Genomic DNA, 22,311 nt, shown 5'->3' with positions numbered 1-22,311 from the left:
GCCCAGATGGTGGCTCAGGAGCTTTGAGAGCTCAGGGAATCGAAACGCTTTTCATTTACAGTGCATCAACAAGACCAGACCCGAGAGGCATCGCAGAGAAGCCCACAACAGTCCAGTGAGACGGAAACTTTATTGAGCCGTGCCGGAGGCACACACATCACCAATGAGTGGAACTCATCACACCGTAGCCCCACTTCAGGCTGCTCTCATGACATACAGAACTCCAAGCCTCCTCTTTGCAAAAGAGCCAGACAAATGGATGTGGTCCCACCTCATGGGGTACCCGCACTGCCCCACCAGCCACAGCCCTCCAGACCTTAGGGACAGAGGCAGCTCATACTCCCAAAGGTTCATGCAGACACTGGCCCCCATAACTCACTCTCTTTTCCTTTTCTTCTTTTTGTTAAGACAAGGTCTCACTATGTAGCCTAGGCTGACCGTGAACTCGGGGTTATATCCCGGCTTCACCTCCCGAGTGCTGAGATCACAGGCATGTGCCACCACACCTGACACACTTACTTTCAGGGGCAGAATTTCATCCCTGAGTGGTCTCCAGTTGTTTAAAAACAAAAAAAACACAGGCTTTCAAAAACTCAAAACTACCCTTTTTACTACCCACTTTACTAAGTGATGGTCACTAATTTTACTCGATAAGAAAATCACAAAACAAAACAAATAGCAACATTCACTACTTTACCATCAGCCTCGTCAGTCCTAAAACACTTCCATGGAGAAAAGTGTAAAGCTTTTCAACAATTCTTTTCAATCCTTACGGCCTAAAAGAAATACCAAAATGCACCCCAGCCTTTATCTTTCAAACCTGGGGTGTCAGAGACCCACACAGCACCTGCCTACGACGCTGCGGGCATTCTTGCCTTATGCCTTTTCCTCCTTTAAACTCAAACATGCAAAAAAACAAAGTTAGCAGTGTACAGCAGACGCGCTCCCTGGAGCACCCCGAGAACCTGCCGACACGGCTGCTTTAGGAAAGTCTATCTGTGGTGCCAGGGCCTTGCCCTGGCTCTGCCCAGCAAACTGTCACAACCACGGTGAGAAACAAAGCAAACGTCAAAACTTAGCGAAATCTCTAGCTGCTACATACCCACACGAAAAACCAAACTGTGGCTCCCTGACACCCCCCCCCCAACATCCCAATAGAAGGACAATCACGTGAAAAGTAGAAATGGAAGGATTGGCAGAGTTCGGGAAGCAAGCCAGCACGCGGGCCCTCACTTTGGTTAGAGGTAGTAGAGGCGATTGGACAGGGAGAGGTTTGGCTCTCTGTGGATGCTCTGGCCCACAAGGAAGGCCAACTTATGGGCATACTGGCAGGGGGCAGGAACTCGGATGACTCCCTGTGGGGGGAAAGAGGGCCAGTCACTGGGTTGAGCTGGGTGAGACGCCCAGGGTCCCTACCACAGCAGCCTCAGCAGGGCGGGTGGTTCTGAATGGGGCCACGAACAGTGGCACACTCACAGGCCAATTGTAGTACACATGGCAGAGCTTGTAGGTCAGCCGCTGGATGTGGTCGGGCTTGAGGCCGCTGCTGTCATAGATGACATTGTAGTGTGTTGGGGACACGCTCCCACTCCTCACTGCCTGGCTCACGATGAAAAAGTCATACCTGGAAAGGCAGGAAGAGCCAGGCAAGGCAAACACACACACTTTTTTATGAGGAAAAACCTTGTGTTCTAAACAAGCTCGTTTCCCCTCCAGCCCCAGGATTGTCTGCGATGTTCAGAGCAGGCTCTTCATGAGCTACTGTGGCGGCATGCATGGGACATACGTCTCCATACTCGTCACCATGCCAATGCCACAGAACGTGCTGGCCGGACCCCTGGGCCTCGTGTCCCCTGCATGCTGGAGGGAGGGAGGAGACTCGAACACATGGGCACACAGCAGTGGCACAGAGTTGGGTAAAACCGGTTACCTCCCGGCTGCCCCCATTTTTGTAACAGCAATGCAACAAATTTCATCGCTAAGGACTCAGAACAAACATACGAGAGCCAGAGGTAGGGCAACTGTACAGGGCTAGTAGAGAACTCTAGCTAAGGCTAAACGGCACACCAGGAAATAACTGGACATCCATCGGAGTTCTTTGTTCCCCGGCACACACCAATGAATGCCAGTCAGGAGGTCCTGTGATCGGACCCTATCAGCCAAAGGAAACTAACCCTGCAATCCAATGTAACCTAACTAGCAACCCAGAAATCAGAAGTGCTCTACACTGGAGTCTAAGAATGAGTCAGAGACGTTCAGTGAGGTGCCCCAGGATCAGACGAGCTCTGACCAAGAGAGGGAGATCTATGTGTGTAACATCCAGACTGCCACCTTCCAAGGTCCCTGCTGTTGGCTCCCAGGGTCTGAGCGGCTCTCACAGCTCCAGAGCTTGAATGGCATCTGGTGAGAACACTCGCCTTCTACCCTTCAGTTCACGGGGGTGTTGTCCCTGAGCTCACAGGCTACCAACCCTCTTCTTGTCTAGTGCCCCGAACTCTCACTGACAGTACCAGGTTCTGTGAAGGGTGAGAGAGGCCTCAGACGAAGACTGGCCCTTCCTGGGTATTGGCCTCATCTGTTTGCCCCCCACCCCCTTTGATCCTTAAGTGACAGAACTCTCTGCCAGAACAAATTCCATAGGCAACCTCTGAGCAAAAACAAAACAAAATAGGAAGTATTTCAGAATAAACTTCCTATTCAATCACATAGCTGAAAGACAGCAGCAAAACATTTTGTAGCCATTTCTGTCTCTGAGGCACCAGGGCCCACAAACACTTCAGGGTCTGGAGCATGTGCCTAACCCTGGTCAGTTAAGCACTCAATTTACGTTTTCAGATCCATGATCCTCTGCTGTTAGCGGCAGCTCACCCACTCAAGTCAGGGAATGTGGGGGCATTATGGAGGTTCCCAGTCCTCACTTGCAACTCTGGAAGCCCTCTCTAGCCCTACACTCCAGCCTTCGGACTAGGTGGTGAACTGCTGCCCCCAGGGACAAAGCTTACCTCCTCAGACACCCAACTCAACCCCAGAAGACAGCTGGTGAGGAGGTCACCAGGGATGTGTCTCTGTCTACCTATGCGGTTGAACCTGCGTGCTGTGACCGCCTAGCTCCCTCTTGCTTTCTTACTTTGGAGTCAGCTACAAGCTACAGATAGATCTGCTGACACACAGACCCTCTCATCACCTTGACCCCTGGAGGACTGCGCGAAGCACCACAGATCTAAAGATCTGGTAGAAACAATCTATGGATGGGTTATATATGTCAAAGTATAGCTGCAGCCTGCTGAAGTTGTTCCTAGAGTCACAAATGCCACCCTAGAATCCTGGCCCTCCCTAGGGAGCATATCAGACCAGCTTAGCTGGAGAATTGGGACTTCTAAAAAAAAAAAACCCACAGTGTTAGGAACTGGAAAACAAACAAGCTAACATATATAGTCACGAGGCCCCAGAACTCACCACTCTGGCCTAGTGACTTCCACATCGATGACTGTCCCCGGAAGAGGGTTCTGGAGTCTTCCCCCCGACTGAGCAAAAAACCTGGCATTGACCCGCTTCTTCACCACAATCACAGTCAGTCTCGGGCTAAGGACACAGAGGAACACAGCCATGCTGAGTTGGTGCCCTGTCTAGTTAAGAAGTCACGGGCTCATGCATCCCTCAGGGAAGAGCCCCCAAGCCCCTGATACATCATCTCACTGCCCGCTGGAGGAGGGTCAGCACCTTCCTCCAGGACAGACCAAAGACCAGGAGTGACCTGAAGGTGGACAACCATGGGTCTCCTGTGGGCCCCATGACAAGCTCCTCAAGTGTGGGCATAGACCAAATCTGCTACACCTGTCACATCGGAACACTGCCTTCGGCAGGCTTCCAAAGCACTTGGTGTCAGTCCTACAAGGGACGTTTTCTACTCTGAAATCTGTCTAGAGAGCTGGCTCAAAGGCATATACACATCCCCACAGCTCCCTCAGCATTGCTCACACTAAAGGGATGCCCAGCCAGAACGTGTGGCCTGTAGACAGTTCTTCACCCTAAGGGCAGTAAGTAGTCTTCCAGGAGACTCACCACCTCACCCTCCAACCTCTTGAAAAGCTCCTCTTAAATTCCTTGGGAAAGTCCTTTGTGCATACACAATCCACATGGAAGCCAATCCACATGATTGGCAGTCCTGATCCAGATAATACCAGTTTCTCCCAAGCTCAGACACGTCTGACCCCCATTCTCAGGCAGAGTGGGGTCCTAAGAACAAGTTACTCAGTAACTGCTCATTCTTCAGTGATCAGCAGCTCCTGAGGCCTTGGGAGTGAGGCCCTTGGGGCCCATACTGTGGACTTCTTTTACAACGTGGTGGCCATGAGCAGGCAAAGACTTCTGGGAGAAGCAGAGTCCTGCTAGAAATGTCACCAGCTGCCCGGGAAGCTTTGCTGTTTGCAAGGTCTGCCAGCTGCTGCAGCTCTGGGTAAGAACACAGAACATAGCTGGGTCCCGGGTCCATGTGCTGTGAGCCGCAGGGCTCTGTTTTCAAATGTCTCTGCTTGCCTAGACTGGGCTCAGATGGGGAGGCGTGGGATGGTGTGTTGGCAGCGGCTGCTGAGGACCACAGGGAGGGCCCTACCTTGAGGGAACCACAGGAGATGAGCAGAAAGCTGAGCTATAACTTAACTCGACCCAGTTTCATAAAACAGGAAGGCTGCCCTGGCTGCCTGCTCAGCCCTGCCTCCCTCACCCATCACTACATTCAGCCCAATTCCTATGAAGCCTCAGCACCCTTCTCCTTGCCATGAGTGGCACTTATTTCAGCATGGGCAGCCATGTCAGACCCATGTACTTACTTGTACCCTCTCCCGACTGACTTGAGACAGTCCAGAAACTGTGGGACCTCATAATTGACCAGGGTCTTCAGCTGTCCATCCCCTACGCCGTCTCGGTACACAATGACACGGCTGGGCATGTATTCATTGCAGCCACTCCAAGCCCTCAGAGCAGCTGCAGAAAGTGGGGCAGGTTTTGAGTTCCTAGACACAAGACCCATTTCTGCCAGTTCCCAGCCACCTTCAGGAGCAGCCCGAGGGCCCTAGTCAGATCCCAAGGGCACACAGACACACCTTGCAAGCACACCTTGAGCCCGTCCACCAGTTCCTGTCCACGGTCCTGAAAGACGCAGCGGGAGAACCAGCTGTTCAGAAAAAAGCAGGGAGGTGAGGACTTGGGTCCGCCCGGCTCTGCCGGGGGTGTCTCTCTGTGCTGGGAATGTGTTGCTCTGTTTGACTGATAAATAAAACGCTGATTGGCCAGTAGCCAGGCAGGAAGTAGAGTACAGGCAGGATAAGCAGAGAGGAGAAGTCTGGGAAGTGGAAGGCTGAGTCAGGAGACGCTGCCACCGCCACCATGAGAAGTAAGATTAAAGTCCTGGTAAGCCACAAGCCACGTGGCAACTTATAAATTAATAGAGAAATGGGTTAATTTAAGATATAAGAACTGGATAGCAAGAAGCCTGCCACGGCCATACAGTTTATAAGTAATATAAGTCTCTGTGTTTACTTGGGTCTGAGTGGCTACAGGCCTAAACAGGACTGGAGAAATCTCCAGCTACAAAGCTCAGCTGTTCTGAGCTTCCTATGAAGGTTCTTGCCACCTTCCCCGCACCCCCAGGAGGCCTCAGCTAAGCAGAAGAACAAGAAACTGTTCTCAAGTTACCCATGAGTTTCCCAATTTCTATCAGCAATGTAATTTCTTCAGTAGGGGGACAACTGAGTGACCAGAGGGGTCACCAGGGAGCTCCTGCCCACCAGAGCAAGTGCTCTCCACTCTGTTCCTGACAGATCATGTCTTCCACGCTTCCCCTTTGCTCCCCAAGACCAAGGCCACAGCCTTTGACACCTACAAATAGCAAGTGCTCTGCTGCTGTGGGCTAGTCCCTCGTTCCATACACACACTGAAAACTAACAGAACAGCAGAGAACTGAGTGAACCGGGCTGTTGTACTGAAAGCGTGAGTCACCGTTCAGGGGCGGGAACAGCTATCAAACCAAGGCACTTTCTGAGGCGGCCATTGAACAAGCCATAAGGAACACAGAAGAGAACAGAACGGTGGCTCTGAGTGTGGCAGGACAGGGACACGAGGGCCCGCCCCAGGCTTCATGGTGTCACTGCTGCTCCCTGGCTCACCGGGTCATCCCTTCATTGATGCTGGCAACGAATCCTGCGATGGACCTCCGCCCAGCTGTGGTGTCATGGTAACAGTCGATGCCCACGATCATCGCCAGCTTCAGCTTTAGTGAAAACAGTGTCATTTAGCTGTGGCAGGGTTCTGGCAGCCATGAGCAAGGCTCCTTTCCCTAAATTCCCACATTACCACCCTGTCGCTGATGGAAGCAGACTCACGGGCATGTCCACCCGCCAGAGTTCACCACCCATCTTGCAGTTCATCTGCAAGGCGATCTTGGTGGCAATGGCCATGACGGTTTGCTGCTTGCCCAGGGTCCGTGCTACCACACACTGACTTGGGGTTGGGCAGTCTGTGCACAGGTACTTTTTGATGGCGTCGTATTTGTCCTTCCGATTGCTTGACAACAGACAGACAACCTGAAAACAAGCCAAGCACCTCATTACAGAGAACCAGGGTGTGGAAGGCCAAGAGCCAGGGGACAGACCTGATCCCTGTGGGACTCATGTCACCAGTCAGTGGGGCAGGAGTAATGTTTCAGTACTGCCTGTCTAGTCTCAGCGGCAGGCGCTTACACGAGAGGAGCGGAACATAACAAGCCTGGGCAGCAAAACAAAGCCGTTTGCAGCCTGAGACCCGAGCACGGCACACAACCAGCATGAGTGGGTCAGGCTGACACGGGGAATGCAAGCACAGCTTTGCCTCATAGGTGGACAGACACGCAGCCCTCCGAGCCTTCACTCACAGCTCCCCGAGAACCACGGCTTTTAAACTTCCCTCAAAGCTCTAGCTTGGGAATCTGGTCAGAATGTGAACTGTCCCAGGAAGAAGGTGGCAGCTCTGAGGACAAGATGGAGTCCCTGATCAGTGTTCCTAAAACCAAATCTAGCTTGTGACTCACAATTCCAGCCCCCAATGTGCACCCAGACTCTTTTTCAATTCTCTCTGGTCCCCAACAAATTAGGCTCCACCTGCTGTCTCTGTTACTCTAGATAGATTGGCAGCTCGCTATCTGCCTGTGGCCTCGGAGAAGGACATGAAGGCAGAGAAGAATAGTGGATGGGGCACGGCAGGCCCACTGTTCAGGTCTCCAGCCACACGGGCAACCTGCTCCTGCTCCTCATGGTTATGTGGCCTCCTGAGCTAGAGGGAGCACACTGAGGGTATGGGGACATTTCCTACGCTCATCACTGCTTCTGCATGAGCCAGACGTGAGCTTCTAACTGGATTTAAAGGCTGCTTGCTTTGGCTTGCTGAAGATTTGGACTCTGATGCATCAGTGTTCAGAGGTAGGCTCTGGGCACATGACTGGTCATCAGGGCTCTGGCCTTGTTGGTAGTTACTCTGCCTACTGAGCCATGCCTTGGTGACAATGGGAGAAGGTGGAAGTGATAAAGAGCTGAGGCTGGGTGGAAGTAGGTCAGGCCACCACTAAAGGATGCCTCTCTGGTCCCCTTCCTCTCTGCTCTTGGGCCACTGTGGTACGAGCAGCCATGAGACTCTCCATCCTCCCTACTGAGATGCTCTGCTGTACCACAGTCCAGAGACCACCGAGCCAAGGGATCCTGGGCAGAAACTCTGAGCCATGAGCTACAATCAATCTTTCCCCACTAAGATGAGCCTCTGGTCAAAGTCTGACTAGAATGACTCGGCAGACTCCCATCAGCAGCCAGCTGGAAGCCAGCACGGTACATCCTCACTCATGAACTTCTCTTTACCATGCCACAGAGGACTGTCTCGCCTTCACTGGAGGTCATTCTCCTGTGCAACTCACAGGTCCCCACTAAGACACAGAGACAATGGGGGTCTGTGGCATCCACACCACTTGTTCCATGTCATCATCATCATCACAGCTTTAAGCCTAAACAGTCACTGGACTCACAGAATCTGCTCTTGGGGGCTTTGTTTCATTCTTGGAGGCCAATGACTTTACAAGCGATTGCTCTCAACTCCCAGGCCAATGAGGTCTGTGGTGCTGGCCTCAGGATTTGAGGAGGCAGAGATCAGCAGGATACATCAAAATGGGGGGCATGTTCATGGGAAACTTGAAGAGATATCAACTAACTGGCTAATTTCTGAGTCCAAGTATGCAGGGCCCCCTTCCTCACATGGCTGAGGATGTGAGAATTGGGGGAGAGTGGAAGGAATGAATTTCCCAGTGTGGTTCCCTTGCAGACAGTCTCCCATCTTTAGCCTGTGTGGCTTCGTGGGCAGAGGGCAGTAACAGGGTTACACCAGGCTGGTTGCTGCCCCGAGCCCTGACCCCACACTGCTGCGGTGCCCGGTGGCCCTCTCCTACTGTTTGTAGCGGCCTAATGGAGCAGCAGCAGGATGAACAGCAGCATGATCACAGCTCAAGGTGGACCGGCCTTCGAGCAGAGTCAGAAGCCTTTACAGGACACACACAAACTTAGACGTGTGCCTGGTGTGAAGAGGGGCACCAGGTGATGGGATCATGGGCCCCCAGCACACTGATGCCACAGGCAGCATGGCCAGAATAAGTGGCCCAGGTGGCTGTCTGCACTTCCAAGAGCCAGCTTAAAACTGTGGCGGCGTCAGAGGTAGTAGGGAGTGTGAGAATGGGGTGATGCTCTCCTCAGTGGTTACCTCAGCCTCCACGTTCTCAGGAGACATGCCTCACACTGTCATTGTGAGGACTCCCACAAGCACACACGGGACTGGCTGTCACCAGTTTACCTTGTCCTCTCTATTCCTCTCCTGGATGCCAAGCCTCACACGACAGAAAGATGGCGCTCACCAATGCCAAGGCATCCAGCTCAGGAGAGATGCCCATGGCAGCATGCTCTGTGCTCAGCAGCCTGTGCATACGGACCTCACCCTGGGGGCTGCAGTTTGGCTGCTGACCTGGCCCTGTGATCTCCATAGCTTCTAGAACCAGAGCCTCAAGGCAGAATGTGGCCTTCCTCTCCCTGGCTTCTCCTCACCTTGTGCAAGGCACACACCCGCACAGGCACCAGCTCAGCAGCCTTACTGAGGTCAAACCACCTGAAAAGGAGGCTTCAAAACCCTAGTCCCCTGTCCTCTGAGACACCCCCAGGCCCCAGCACGGCCTGCACCCAGCAGCTACTCACTATCTGAGTGTCTGACGTCACCTTCTGCTGCAAGGCTCTCAGGTAAGCTTCTGTTCTGTCGTCCACCTCGATCCTAGCATCGACAATAAAGATGGGCGGTACGCAACCCTCAGGCCTTAACCTGCACCCTGCATCCCTGCACCCCTGCACCAATCCCAAATGGTACAAAGCACAGATACAGGAGCACCACTCCGCGAAGGGCGTGGCTAACAAGCAGCACCACCATCCTGGTTTGAGAGCTTATCCCTAGAGCATCCCTGCCTGCTCTCTTCTCCCATCCGGTCCCTCTGTGTTACACAGAGCCCTGGAAGCTCTCAAAGCTGCCACGAGCCCACTGGTACATCACTTTGGAGCATGCACACCCTCCTGACAAGTGCCAATCACTCTGCAGACACTCACATGATAGCCTTTTTCATCTGGATGCCCATGGCCGGAGTCACTTTGAACAGGTTCTGTATCAGTGAGTTGGCTGCTTCATAATTCCTGCGGGTATAGATCAGCAGCCAGTTATCCAGCGGCTTCACGCTGATCAGCGGCGCGCCTCTTGTTTCTTTGGACCAGTCTGCATACTGCGGGTTGTAATCAAACTAGAATAAAGGGCAGAGATGCTACTGTCAGCGGTGATGAAGCCGCTGGTCTTGCCCAATCCCATCGTGCATCTGGAATCATAGACTACCACACTTAAGTTTGAATCACAGTGACAGATCAAAAGTCCCCAGTGGAGAGAAGACACCAGATGCCTCTGGAGGACTCTCCCTATACCATACCCTTCTGAGGGCCCAGGACAAACTCTCCATCCTTCCTCCTAAAGACTTATTGAAACTCAAGTACCTTTTTCCTCATGATAAAAGTGTAAAAAATAAGGCTGGGGGTGGTGGCTCATGTTTTTAATCCCAACACTCAGGAGGGAAGAGGCAGGCAGATCTCCATGCGGTAGAGGCCAGCCTGGTCTACACAGTGAAATCCTCTCGTGGCAGTGAAGACAGCTAAGCCCCTTGACAGTGGTGTCCTGTGCAGATAGCAAGTTTCAGGGATGAGCCACATGTGGTCACCACCACAGCAAATCCCCAGAGCTTCTAAGGTCCCTGTGAGTCTTCTGTCGCTTCACCAGGCTGGACTGTATCTTCCAGTCCTGCCTAGGGCAGGAAGGCATGGCTTACTCGAAACAGTTGAAAAGAGTAGGTATTTTCGGCATTTGATTTCTTAAACTAGTTTTGAGAAATCCTGTTTTTCCTTTTCCTGAAGAGGAAACATAAAAGCACTCTAATATTTAGCACGACTCCTGAGAGACACATGGCCCAGGTAGAGCCAATCTAGTGAGGCTCCTCGGCAGGACTTTCTACACCCAAGTTATGTTGCTTACTTCAGTTTCTCTCTTTTTCTCGAGACAGGGTTTCTTTGTGTAGCCATGGCTGCTCTGGAATAGCTCTGTAGACCAGGCGGGCCTTGAACTCACGGAGATTCACCTGCCTCTGCCTCCCAGTGCACCACCACTGCCCAGCTCTTCAGTCTGTCGTAAGCAGACCTTTACTTGCTCCAAGGGCTCCTACATGTGCTCGAGTCACAGACTGCCTCTTGCAGAATGACCCTGTCAGGTGGCTCTGCTGCTTTTCCAGAGTTGGCAGAGAGCAGGATCAGGGGATGGGGAAAGAACAGCCTGGTGCAAGGTGGGCTGTGTCCTGCCCCATCGAGAGTCAGCCCAGACTCCCTCCCGCCAGCCTTACCGTCTTCCCGCCCTGGTGGATCTTCTCGGATTGTAAGATTCTTCCTGAGAAGGACAGCAAGTTCGAGTCGAAGCTCAGGCCCCAGTCACGAAGCTCCCTCTGCACATTGTCATCCCTGTGAATTTAACACATATACCCCGCACTGCTGAGGCGGCAGCAGCCAGGCTGGTGACCCACATTCGGGTGGACAGAGTGCCACTGTGGCTTGCGGCACACTTCAAGGCCACCCTGGGCCTAGAACACACGGATAAGCTTTTCTCCAACTCTTGAGTCCCAGTGCCCAGAGCACCACCCCAACGAGTGACCCAGAGTCTACACAAACAGGGAAGTATGTGTCTGAGAACTGCTTGCTCTTCCCTGTCCCACTGCCTTTTCCTGACGGGCTAGGAAAGGACACATCTGCATATGAAGTTTCACTTCTTAACTCCCTGAGAAGAACTGGTATCAGGAACTCAGGACACAGCCCCACCAACACAGGAGGCCACACTTCCTGCTTCCAAGATCCCTCCCAGATCCACAGGGAACCCCGAAACAGAAGCTCAGAGTGCTGAGCTGGCCTACTTGTGGATGTATTCGATGAGGCGGCCCACCTCCCGCTGCCGCTGCTCAGGGGTCAGTCGCGTGTGCACCGCCAGGTCCTTCATCACATTGAAATCATTGCGCATTTTATCAGTCAGACCTGCAACCGGAGCAGTCCCGGTGAGAGCCAGTCAGCAAGGCTGCATGGCCCCCAGTGGGGTTGGATAGGGATGAGGGAAGGGAAAGGAGCATTATGTACCTGTGAGGTAGCAGAGCTCCGGGATGAGCATGGCCGGGCCAGGCAGTGTGCCTCCGGGGCCTCTCCTCCGTTTGGGCTGGCTCACCAGCACCGGCTGCTTCAAGTCTGTGATCTCCTGGTTGTACTGCTGCTCAAGAGGAAAGGAAGGCATGCTACACACCAACCAGGGAGTGTGGCCCAATGGTGGGTGCAGTAGATACCTAATTAACAACGGAAGCCGAGTACCAAGCTAGGCTAGACAGTGCCAACCTGTCCTGAGGGGTGATGATGTGTATACCCTGGGAGCATTTTTACCATCCACTGAGGGTCCAGGAGAAGGACGGGTCTGACCCAGCTCTCCTAGGTGGATGAGCTCTATGTAGCCAAGTCCTCAGGACTTAGCTCTGGAGACCTGACCAGGGCAACACAGAACAGACTCCTCAGGTGACTGTCATGGTGCTCCCAAGCCCAGGGTGTGACGGCTCTTTCCTGTCCTCTATAGAGCCAGAAGCTGCTCATTATACAACGTTTCTATTTTTAATTTGGATTTTAAAAATTTCCACTGAGCATAAAAGGAATGACATCATATCAGTAAGCCAAGTTGTACCAGTCTACTCTTAATGCCCACCTTAGGGCAAGATGTCACCAGCTGGCCATGGCATGAAAGAATATGATCCATGTCTTTTTTTTAGTTTGTACCTTAAGGAACCAACAATCAGAGTTTAAAAAAAGTTAATGTTCCCTCAGACATGGTCCTCGCACATCACTGAACATGTATGACTACTATGGCAGGAATTTGGGGTATCCCTCTCCCCATCTCATTAGAGTCCTGGCCTCAGGATCCAGGTGAATAGGGCTGGGGTCCACAGGTGCTAGGATGATCCTTCGCCTCGATCATCTGCCAGGGGCAAGTGCTGCCTTACTGAGACCTCTGAGAACTGGACAAAGAGACCAGACCCAGCCACAGCAGAGCTGGCCGGCAGGGACCAGGCAAAGCCACAGAGCAAGGGGCCACGCCAGCTGCTTGCCACCACTGCCAGTACCTGTCCTCCCCACGATGCACTCACTGTCGAATGCAACCGTTCTCTGTGGAGAGAGCTGCTGGACCAGGGCGCTTCTGACAGGTGCGGGATTTCTCAGTGACGCAGGCGAGACCGAGCAGGGCTCGTGTGCTCCTGCACAGCACCCACGGACAACCTACCTTCCTGTAGTACTCCAGGAAGCTGACCTCTGAGCCGTCGGCCTTCTTGAAAGTGCTCTTGGGATTCTGGTCCCAGTCAATGTCATCCACCCTGTAGGTCTTATTGTTGTACCTGTGGGCATCTGGGACATGAGGCTCCAACTCATATTCCCAGTCCCCTGGAGATGTGTGGCGAGGGGAGGGGAGGGGAGGGGAGGGGAGGGACTGAACAATGGCTGGAAACAAGGGAATGGACAAGGGTGGAGAGCAGGAGGCCACAGGAAAGGCAACACACACCACACCACACATCCGACACATCCGGTTCACTTTGGTTCACCCCTGCCGGACTCCCCGGGCCCCACTGCTCTCTAGCCCTGGGCTCTTGAGATGAAACCGTACTTGGTGAGGACAATGAGGCCTATAAGCTCCTTCGACACTTGCTCCTGGAACTTGTGCTCCTCCGTCTGCTGGTACAGATTGAACATGAAGTCCAGAACGGTCTCGCTTCGGAGGACCTTGTGGCTGACGTCTGTACAGAGCATGATGTTGTTCTCATACTGAAGGATGGAAGTAGTGAAGCCAGGCCAGATCACCAACCTGCCAACGCAAGGTGGGTCAGGGGAAGCCTCATGCTCCGTGCCCTGTGTCTGAAGCCGAAAGCGCTGAGCCAGTTCACTTCCTAGTACAAGATTCTAGACAGAGTCCTGTCTTTCCCACAGCTTCAGCAGCGTTTGCTAAGCATACACTGACCTGATTAAACCCATCCTCACTCTGGGCCATCTAGCATGAGCTACCATGTCTCAGCACCCTCAGCTGCTGGCAGTGAAGACCAACAGCAGCTCACACGGTCTGTGAGGCTGGCTAGGATGGGACTGATTTTTAACGTAAGTAGGCAGGTATGGCTCTGTACCGTGTAAGCCAGGCTACACGCTCCCTTAACCCTTTAGTGCCAACAGACAGTTTCTGGTTTATAGATTATTGCAGAGTCTGTGCAGCCCATGGGATGGCAGACATTCCACGGCATACAAACCTGTGATTCGGAATATCAATTGGGTCACTTGGGTTGTAATAATTCCGTCCAATTTGTTGCAAATTCATGATTTTCAAGAGCCTACAAATTGAAAGTCGGGACAGTAAGTATGGTAAATCATAGGGACAACCTGAAACCACATATAGTCAGCTGGGCTGGCAGGCTGTCACCACAGCCAGGCCAGGCATTTCTACACTGCATTCTTAAAATGTCTAAAAGTTGGGGAAAATGTTTTAAGTCACATTTGAATTGCATCGATTCCTTTTTGGTGTGATAGACCCGGACAAGCCACTTGCATGCTGTCTGTGGCTGTGTCTAGCTGCAAAAGCGGGGGTGACCAGCTGCCTAATGCTCCCCAGGTAGTTTTCCTTTGAAGAAAAATGCACCAGGCAAATGCATTCCCTCAGGCCAAATGTCCCTCCTCACGGTAAGCCAGCCCTCTATGAGTGGAGGAAGTCATGAACCCAAGGGCTGCCTCATTTAAATGGTTCTTCACAGGGAGGGGGGTCTTCTGTAGAACGTGTGTGTGTGTGTGTGTGTGTGTGTTATGAACGTGTGTGTGTGTGTGTGTGTGTGTGTGTGTGTGTGTGTGTTATGAACGTGTGTGTGTATGTGTTATATGTGTGGGGTGTGTGCAGGTGTGCGTGTGCCCACGCACGAGTGAGGAGGGCATCAGGTATTCTATGACATCACTCTTCACACCTCACTCACTCCCTTGAGATAGGGTCTTCAGGGAACCTGGAGCTAGACTGGTAGCCAGGGGGCCCAGTGACTCTCCTGGCTTGCCCCACCCCAGGCACCCCATGCCTGGCTTCTTGTGGGTGCTGGGGATTTGAACCCAGGTCCTCATGCCTGCATAGCCATCTCCCCAATGCCTAGAGCATGTCCGTATTTGGAAAGTGCACTATGTGCTCCCCATATGGGTGCCACTTGCCCCAGCAGCCTCCCACCCACCCTGGGGAAGGAGCCGTCAAGATGCTTTCTAAAAGCTCAAACAGTATTTCAAAGGCATACTGGCAACACCTCTGGGGGATGGGGCAGAATCCTGGAGGCAGAGAAATGAATTCCCTGTCAGAAAACCACATTTAAAAATGCCCATGTACTGCTAACAACCTCCCGTTCCCAGACACAAGCCACAGGGCATGCACCCCGCTGCTGCAGCATGCACCCCGCCGCCAGCCATGGCATGCACCTCCTGAATATGATGTTGTAGAACTGCAGGCAGGTGGGTGAGGTAGGCGGCAGCTCATTGGTCAGGGTGATGGTGATCCTCACGTGCTCCCCATTCCGAGTCTGACTGAAAACTTCTGTGACCTAAAGCCAGAGAGGTGAGAACCCAGCTCTCACCTGTGTAGAAAAGCACTCCCAGGCTCCCGGCGCCCCTGCACTGAGACAAGCCCCCCTGAGACAGACAAGTGAACTGAGACTAAGAAGTTGGCCGAGTAGCTGAGAGCCCTCCTATAACTCTCCACAGCGCTTCTGTCAGACTCCAAGGACAGAGCGAGTCACAAAGGGCCTCTGGGCGCCCCATGCCCCCTACCAGGAGACCCTTTCTGAGCCTGGGGTGGACAGCTCCCCCCCCCGCCCCCCCCCCCCCCCCCCGCCAGTGGAGACATCTGAAATACCTTGTGCTGTAGTCTCTTGGGTAAAAACAGTATTGTCCCATCGAAAGCATGACACCTTCCAATAAGGTCTTCGTGCTGGAAGAGCAGTGCTGACCGCAGCCTGCGGGCCTCCATCAGGGGATTGTAGTCGATGTGGTACTGGTACAGGGCCCACTGCGGGCGCGAGGTCAGCCGGAAGTGGTTGGTGCTTAGCTTCACGATGATGCCCGAGGAGCCTGAGGGGCCGCCACACAGTCAGCCCCGGGATGGTTATGGCTATGGGAGCGTTCCTTCAGACACAGCAGAGCTGAGGCCAGTGGTCAGCACTGGCCTTCAAGACAGCTGGCCCTGGGGACTATTGTCCTACTGCTCCAGGGGAGAGGACAGACCCACTGCAGAAACAACTGAACTCTTTAGAAGGGGTTTCTGAAATGTTTAACGAAATCTGCCAGAAAACACCGCTAAGACGTGTACCAGCCGGGTGGCCACAGCTGTGTGTGTGTGTGTGTGTGTGTGTGTGTGTGTGTGTGTGTGTGTGTGACAGAGAGAGAGAGAGAGACGACAGAGACAGACAGACATAGGGGTGGGGGCTGAGAGGCTGCAGCTGCTGAGCAGAGCGCTCCCCTCCCTGAGCCAGAGAAGCACGACAGCCCCGTGCCATGAAAAGCGCCCCCATGAAGAGGTGCTTCTGTGAGCCCACCTGTCTTCGACTCTTTGACGTGGTCAAGGTTCTGTCTGGTGTTCACACCAAGGTCATGGAAGTCCCGGCGACGCCCTCCTCTCTCTGCCAACGACAGCTCCTGAAAGCCAGCTGAGATCTGCAGTTCTTGAGGAGAGAGGAAAGCAACTCATTACAGTGAGTGGGTCGGAGGACGGCCACATCCCCACGGTGGCTCGAGGTGACAGATGCAGCCTACTCTTGTGCATCTCGTGACCTCATCCTTTGCAGAGCTATCTCCACCCTGTCTCTGGCCACTCCTTACATGAATCCGGTGCCAGGGCTATGATGCCAGGACCCGATGCATGAATTTGTTGATTGGGAAATAAGGTTTTCATGGTTTAAGTCTCAATGGCCTTTGTGTCCTCTGTAGCATGCTATGATTACGGCTGCAGGGAGCCAGGGGTAGGGTCTTAACTCTACAACCTGGGTGAGGACGTGACATGAGTGTGGTAGTAGCCTCCTGACTTCTCAGTCCTGCTTACCATCAGCCGCAGGAGCATGCACACTTCTGTACTGGGTCACACTGCACATGAACAGTACTAACCCATCAGTTTTTGCCTATTCTGAAAACAGTCCTAGGAGTCTGAAGTTACCAAGGCATTCCATGTGCGGTGTGTATACAGCCAGGCACCTGAGCGCAACAGCAAGCACAGGCCTCAGAACAACCTTGGCTTTGTGTTCTGGTGGTGGCATTCTAGCCGGAGTTATGGGCGTGGCTCTTATGGCAGCACCCTACTGGTGGACTTCCCAGAAACCAGTCTCCCCTCCTTCGGAGGAAAAAGATGTATGTGGGGAGCAATGTCCCTCCAAGACAAGACTTCCCATGCTCCAGGCAGCCGGGCACACTTTGGCAAAGTGCCTGAGAGCTGGCAGTTGTCTGTGCCGATTCTCTGCCCAGCCCTGTACAAGTGAAGACACACTAAGTCAAACCCATAGTAAGGCTGTAAGGAAATCACTACAGATGCCAAGACAAGATTCTAAAAATGTCTTATTAACACAGAGCAGGCAAACTGAGGCCACATTTGAGGTTTAATTGCATGTTGCTGAGATGGCCCTAGTAAGCTGCACTCTCTCATTTCCAGGCTGCATGGGGTGGCACACATGCCATTACTCTGCAGCGTGTGCCGGGCCCTCACAGAAGCACCCAGCACCCTGCACATGGCAGCCCTTCACTTTTGTGTCCTGTGTCGTCCCCTCCCCCTCCCCCTCCCCACCATCCTGACTGCTTACCTTGTGACTTGGCTGTGGCTCCAACTACCATCCCTCTCTGTCGTCCTCGGCCAACCAGTTCCCCCTCTGCGGGTGACTGCTGAGGTCTCGGAGAGACGTACCCAGGCTGCTGGCTCTGCTCAGGCACAAATACAACTGAATTCCCTTATGCCACAGGGTGGGCACCATAGAGAACTAATTAGTCCTAAACTGGTTCCCAGCATTCAGAAACGTAGTCATTAAGCATGTGATCGTTAAGAAGGGATCTGAAGTGAGAGCCACCAAAAGGCCGACTCAGCTCCTCACACCACACTAGGTTTCAGCTCCTCCCAGCACCCAGGTTACACCTGCTGGGTTGAGGTACTCTGGGATGGACCCCAGAGCCTCCGGCATGTTGGGCAAGTGCTCTACCACTGAGACAAATCTTTTAATTCCCTGCCACAGGTCCCAGTGATGATCTGGAAAAGGTGGGTACTCACCGCAGCAGCCCCAACATGCTGCACCGTCTCCTGACCACGGGCCCTGCCACGGGCCCTGGCTCGGGCTCGGCCCGTCATTTTCTGCCAGAGAGGAAAAAACTGTGGCTAGCACTCAATGGGCCCATGTGTATTCAATCACTCTGTCACCAGCATTTGAAGGCGCTAAAATAAGACCCAATTTATGTATGCTTGAATCTTTCCTACTGAGGACTTGTCTCGTGCACCCCAACACAGCTTTCTTAGGGAAACCTGATATTCACTGGGGACTGTCCACTGTGCTAGATGGCAGGGCTTAAGTATAAATGTACTGTAATAAAACACTTTGTTTTCAAGGGGGCCAGAGGTGGCTCTGCTCTTGCGGTGGATACGGGCTTGGTTACCAGCATGGCTCACAACCACCAGTTCCAAGGGATCTGATGGCCTCTTCTGACTTCCACAGGCACCAGGCACACACATGGCACACATACATGCGTGCAGGTAGGCAGGCACCTTACACATACATATAAATCATAATGAAACATAATACCTACATAATAATAAAAATAATTTTTTAAAGATTTTGATTATGATAAGACTTAGGGAGCCAGTGTGTAGAGGATTACAGTTTTGGGATGGGTTGCTTCCCAGGTGGGTCTATGTGTCACACAACAATGAAAAGGGCCATTTGTAGCCTATCTCCAGGTGGCCTCAGAGAGCCCTTCCTCAGACTCATGGTGCCCTCCAAACACTTCCTCAGTTCCAACCGCAGCTTGAAAGGAACATACCCAAACCCAAGCCACCCCACCTCCTGTGTCTCTCAGATTCCCGTTCCCACACGTGCATGCCTAGCCATGGTCTGTGAGGAGAAGCCACGGAGCTGTCTCTCTCTAAACTGCTCCCATGTCTCTCCATTATTCTGCTGTAAGCAGCAGCCCATCGCCCACCACAGGGAAGAAGATGAAGGTGGGGTCATTTGGGCTCCAGGGCCTGAACCGTGAGCAAGCGCCACACGGGCCAGCCATTTTCAAAGCGCATCATCATACATGGTTATCTGTCAGGTGCAGCATGCTATAGCCAGTGTCAAGCATCATGCTAAGCACAGGTACCTACAACATGTCTGTGTCAAGTCCTGGGCCATACCTTTTTCTTGGTAGGAGGAGGAAGAGTCTAGCAAAAATAACTCCCTTCCTGCCAACCTCGTGACTTGGGGGCTGTCACGATGCCTCAGCTGGGGTGCCTCCCACTCTGTGAACCAGAAGAAATCGACCTCATCCTTTAAGGGCCAGGCCAACGACTGTCTCTCCTCATCCTCTTCCCCACAGCTGCTCCTACCTGGCACATTAAACTCCACCCCGGCTCTCATCCGTTTGTTCCTTTGCACTGGGTCCAGTGCTGGGTATGCTGGCAATGACTACCTGATGTGACAGTTAAAGGGTCCCAAAGTGCGCCAGCAAGGGGATCGACAGCGGCCACCCACAGGGGATGTTCTCAGAGCTGCCTCGGACTGGCAGTGTCTACTGCATGCTGGTGATGCATGCTCTATGGAGACTTCTGTCTCCTCCTCCACTGCCCCAGACCCCTGTCAGAGTCAGGGCCGCTGACTCTGCAGCTGTCTGAGCAGCATGCAGAAGTCGTTCCCGTAAGAACTCTGCCCTGGGCTCACCTAGTCAACTCGGGTCTTCAGCTTGGCCTTCTTCCAGTCCCCCAAGTGTCCCAAGTCTGGATGCTGGTGTGGTCACTCCTGCAGGAAAAGAGCCACAGGCCTAGCCAAGTTAGATCGGCTAAAAACACAGCTTCAAACACACAGCTTCGCTATACCCAGCAATGCAACTCTGACACTAGCTAGAGACAAAACCAGCTCCAGCTAGCAAAAAACAAAACAACAACAACAACAACAAAAAATGCTAACTTCGTGGTATGTGGGTAAGTTTGCAGCAAGAGAAAACAGAGAGGTGGCTGCACACTGTTCTGCCTGGCATCAGACCCCACCACCAGAGGACCCACGGAGGATGGCAATAATTCAAGGCGCCAATTTCCTTCCATCCCAAAGACCTCCCCCCACTTCCCCGCCAGCCCCCTCCCATATTGGGGCCCTCAAATTCCTGCCTAGAGGACTGTGTTCCCAAACTGCTAGCTTTATGATGCTAAGCCATCTGCTCACTTATTTCGTGGCCCCCCGGCTCTTATCCCCATAGTGCTAACTCCAAGAGGTATCACACCTTTCCTAGAGTGGATTCTTTTACCCCCAGAGGTCTGGATCCCACATGGACTTGGATATGTGGGTAAGAAAAGACCCCGTAACCTGGTCTCAAAGGCACCCTATGAACCAGAGCCCACCATGTAAGCTAGCCAGCTCTCTCTGGATGTGCTAACACCAGCAGCGTAACTACTAGAGTAAGGACCGGTAAGCAGCTGGGAAAACCAGTGATAGAGAGGGTTGGAGACCGCAGCAGGTAGGGATACAGGCAGAAATGCTATTATGTGCTTGGTCATGGAGAGGTAGAGACCAGGCTCAGATACAGACACGGGGAGACATGTGGGAGGAGGTCCAGGAACAAGGAGAGCTAAAGACAAGCAGGAGGAGGGATATGCGCCAGGCTTGGGCAGTGGGAGAGCAGGAAATAAGGCCTGGGAAATAGACCCAGAACAGCGAGAGGAGAGGACAAGACCCAGGCAGAGAGAGAGGAAGGAACCAGAGACACAGACACAGAGCAACATGGGGACCAAGCCCAGGAACCAGGGGGGGTCAGGCCTGGGCACAGGTCTGTCGAGGCCAAGGCACAGGTGGATACGGCTCAGTTCCAGACCCTGAGAGGCGTGGTCCAGCGGCGTCCGGTCCTCTCCTGCCCCCGTGCTCAGCACACCTTGGTCCCCAGCCCCTGAGCCCCTGACCCCGCAGGCTTCTCGCGGGCTCCCGACTGCCACCACCTCGCACTGCTGATGCACTTGATGCACCCAGCCGCAGCACCAGCCAACAGCCCCAACTGCCAGATCCTTCCGCCCCTCGGCACAGGCCTCGGCGAGCTGCCGCCTGAGACTTCTGGGTTAACGGGCGAGGCAGACACGTGCTGCGCCCTGATTGGCTGCCACACAGGTGGCGGTTTTGCATGGGGCGGGGCCTCGAGATCCCACCCAAGCCCCGCCCCACTCTGGTCCTTGGCTCCAGGTGAGAATCCTCCCTCACTCAATGGATGAGATTGGACCCAGGTGGCCTTCCAGCGTCCTGCAAAGAGATGGACTACCAGCTTTAGCTGAGCCTTAAAAAAAAAAAAAAATCACAAGTCATCTCACCCCCTTAGAAATGTGAGATTTGAATTAAAGCCTAAAGGATAAGTCGACAGCTTAATCTTCCAAATTCTCGAAGTAGGTGGCTGGTGCGTGCCCGCTAAGAGGGGGCAGGTTCGCCACTTGATTGCAGTATCACCACAGGACAGGTTAAGAGTCACCCTGTGCCCCACCCCCCTACAGATGCAATTGAGTTGGCACGATCAGGTGGGACCCTCTGTTCTAAGCATTTGCACGTGATCCATAAGCAGCTGTTCTGGGTCCAGCCTGGGCTAGGTGCTCTCGTTACCAGTCTGTTACCTCAGGGAGTCAACGCCCATTCCAGTTAAAACTAATGGGAGCATTATAAAATACCGGGCTGGAGAGATGGGTCAGTGGTTAAGAGCACTGACTGCTCTTCCAGAAGGACCTGGGTTCAATTTCCCATACCCACATGGCAGCTCACAACGGTCTATAGTTCTAGGGGACCTGACACCCTCACACAGACATGCAGGCAAAATGCCAATGCATATAAAATCAATAAATTATAAAAAATAAATAAAATATAGCAGTGTCATTCAAGCAACATGATTTGGGATATACAATCATTCAAGCAACATGATTTGCAATATACAATAACGACTGACCTCCCCACAATGGCAAGCTAGCTCCAGCAGGAACCTGCCAACCCGAGAATCAAGATGGCGCCTGACATGTTGTGTTGAATTAGCTAAATAAAGAAGGGGCTTGGACGTTTCTTCTCCAGTGTGCTTGGCATCTGTTTGGGGTTTTGGATAAATTTTTAGTATCAAAATACTTGCATACACAAACCAAGGCTGGTTATCTTGGAGGTGGGAACAAAGCCAAGCCATGAAATTCACTCATGTTTCAGGCTCACTTTAGACACAGCCTGGAGGTGATTTTGTGCCAGGTTTTTAGCGCCCCTGCACTCTGGGCCATCTCGGGAGATCAACTGTGGGATTCCCAACCAGTAGCATCAGGTCAGTGTCCTGAGTTTTTTTGTTTTTTGTTTTTTAATTTTTGGAGCACTTTAGACTCGGGGTTTTCAGAGTAGGAATATTCAACCTGTAGACATACAGGGTTCTTTCT

General features: G+C 52.9%; 1 protein-coding gene across 2 annotated transcripts; it reads right to left on the bottom strand.

Annotated features, from left to right (window-relative positions):
• Positions 1-111: 111 nt before the first annotated feature.
• Piwil1 (piwi like RNA-mediated gene silencing 1) lies at positions 112-20,986 on the bottom strand. 2 transcript variants are annotated; one of them, XM_037198267.1, is made up of 22 exons: positions 20,884-20,986; positions 19,601-19,678; positions 17,959-18,039; positions 17,501-17,615; positions 16,250-16,375; positions 15,571-15,785; positions 15,138-15,259; positions 13,946-14,026; positions 13,315-13,512; positions 12,937-13,048; positions 11,757-11,883; positions 11,540-11,657; positions 10,979-11,093; positions 9,654-9,841; positions 9,255-9,327; positions 6,381-6,581; positions 6,165-6,268; positions 5,103-5,173; positions 4,830-4,983; positions 3,457-3,582; positions 1,477-1,624; positions 112-1,355 (listed from the first exon to the last, which is right to left on the bottom strand). In XM_037198267.1, exons 3-22 carry the CDS (start codon positions 18,034-18,036, stop codon positions 1,239-1,241), a joined length of 2,589 nt encoding a protein of 862 aa, XP_037054162.1. In that variant the 5' UTR covers positions 18,037-18,039; positions 19,601-19,678; positions 20,884-20,986; the 3' UTR covers positions 112-1,238. The 2 variants fall into 2 exon arrangements, with proteins under 2 accessions (XP_037054162.1, XP_028726058.1); XM_028870225.2 differs by having other exon boundaries at positions 20,745-20,983.
• Between the last annotated feature and the right edge of the window lie 1,325 nt (positions 20,987-22,311).

Source organism: Peromyscus leucopus, chromosome 23 (assembly GCF_004664715.2).
Source record: "Peromyscus leucopus breed LL Stock chromosome 23, UCI_PerLeu_2.1, whole genome shotgun sequence".
NCBI lineage: Eukaryota > Metazoa > Chordata > Mammalia > Rodentia > Cricetidae > Peromyscus > Peromyscus leucopus.
Note: the sequence above shows the minus strand (reverse complement) of the source record. Positions and strands in the feature narration are given on the sequence as shown.

Bases quoted from the DNA above. Each gene is read 5' to 3' on its own strand.
- Piwil1 (XM_037198267.1), bottom strand. From the start codon at position 18,036: ATGACGGGCCGAGCCCGAGCCAGGGCCCGTGGCAGGGCCCGTGGTCAG. The intron at 9,328-9,653 runs GTGAGTGTCTGC...TGTCGATGCTAG, and splicing joins CAGATGAAAAAGGCTATCAT to GATCGAGGTGGACGACAGAA. The intron at 3,583-4,829 runs GTAAGTACATGG...CTGTGTCCTTAG, and splicing joins TCAGTCGGGAGAGGGTACAA to CCCGAGACTGACTGTGATTG.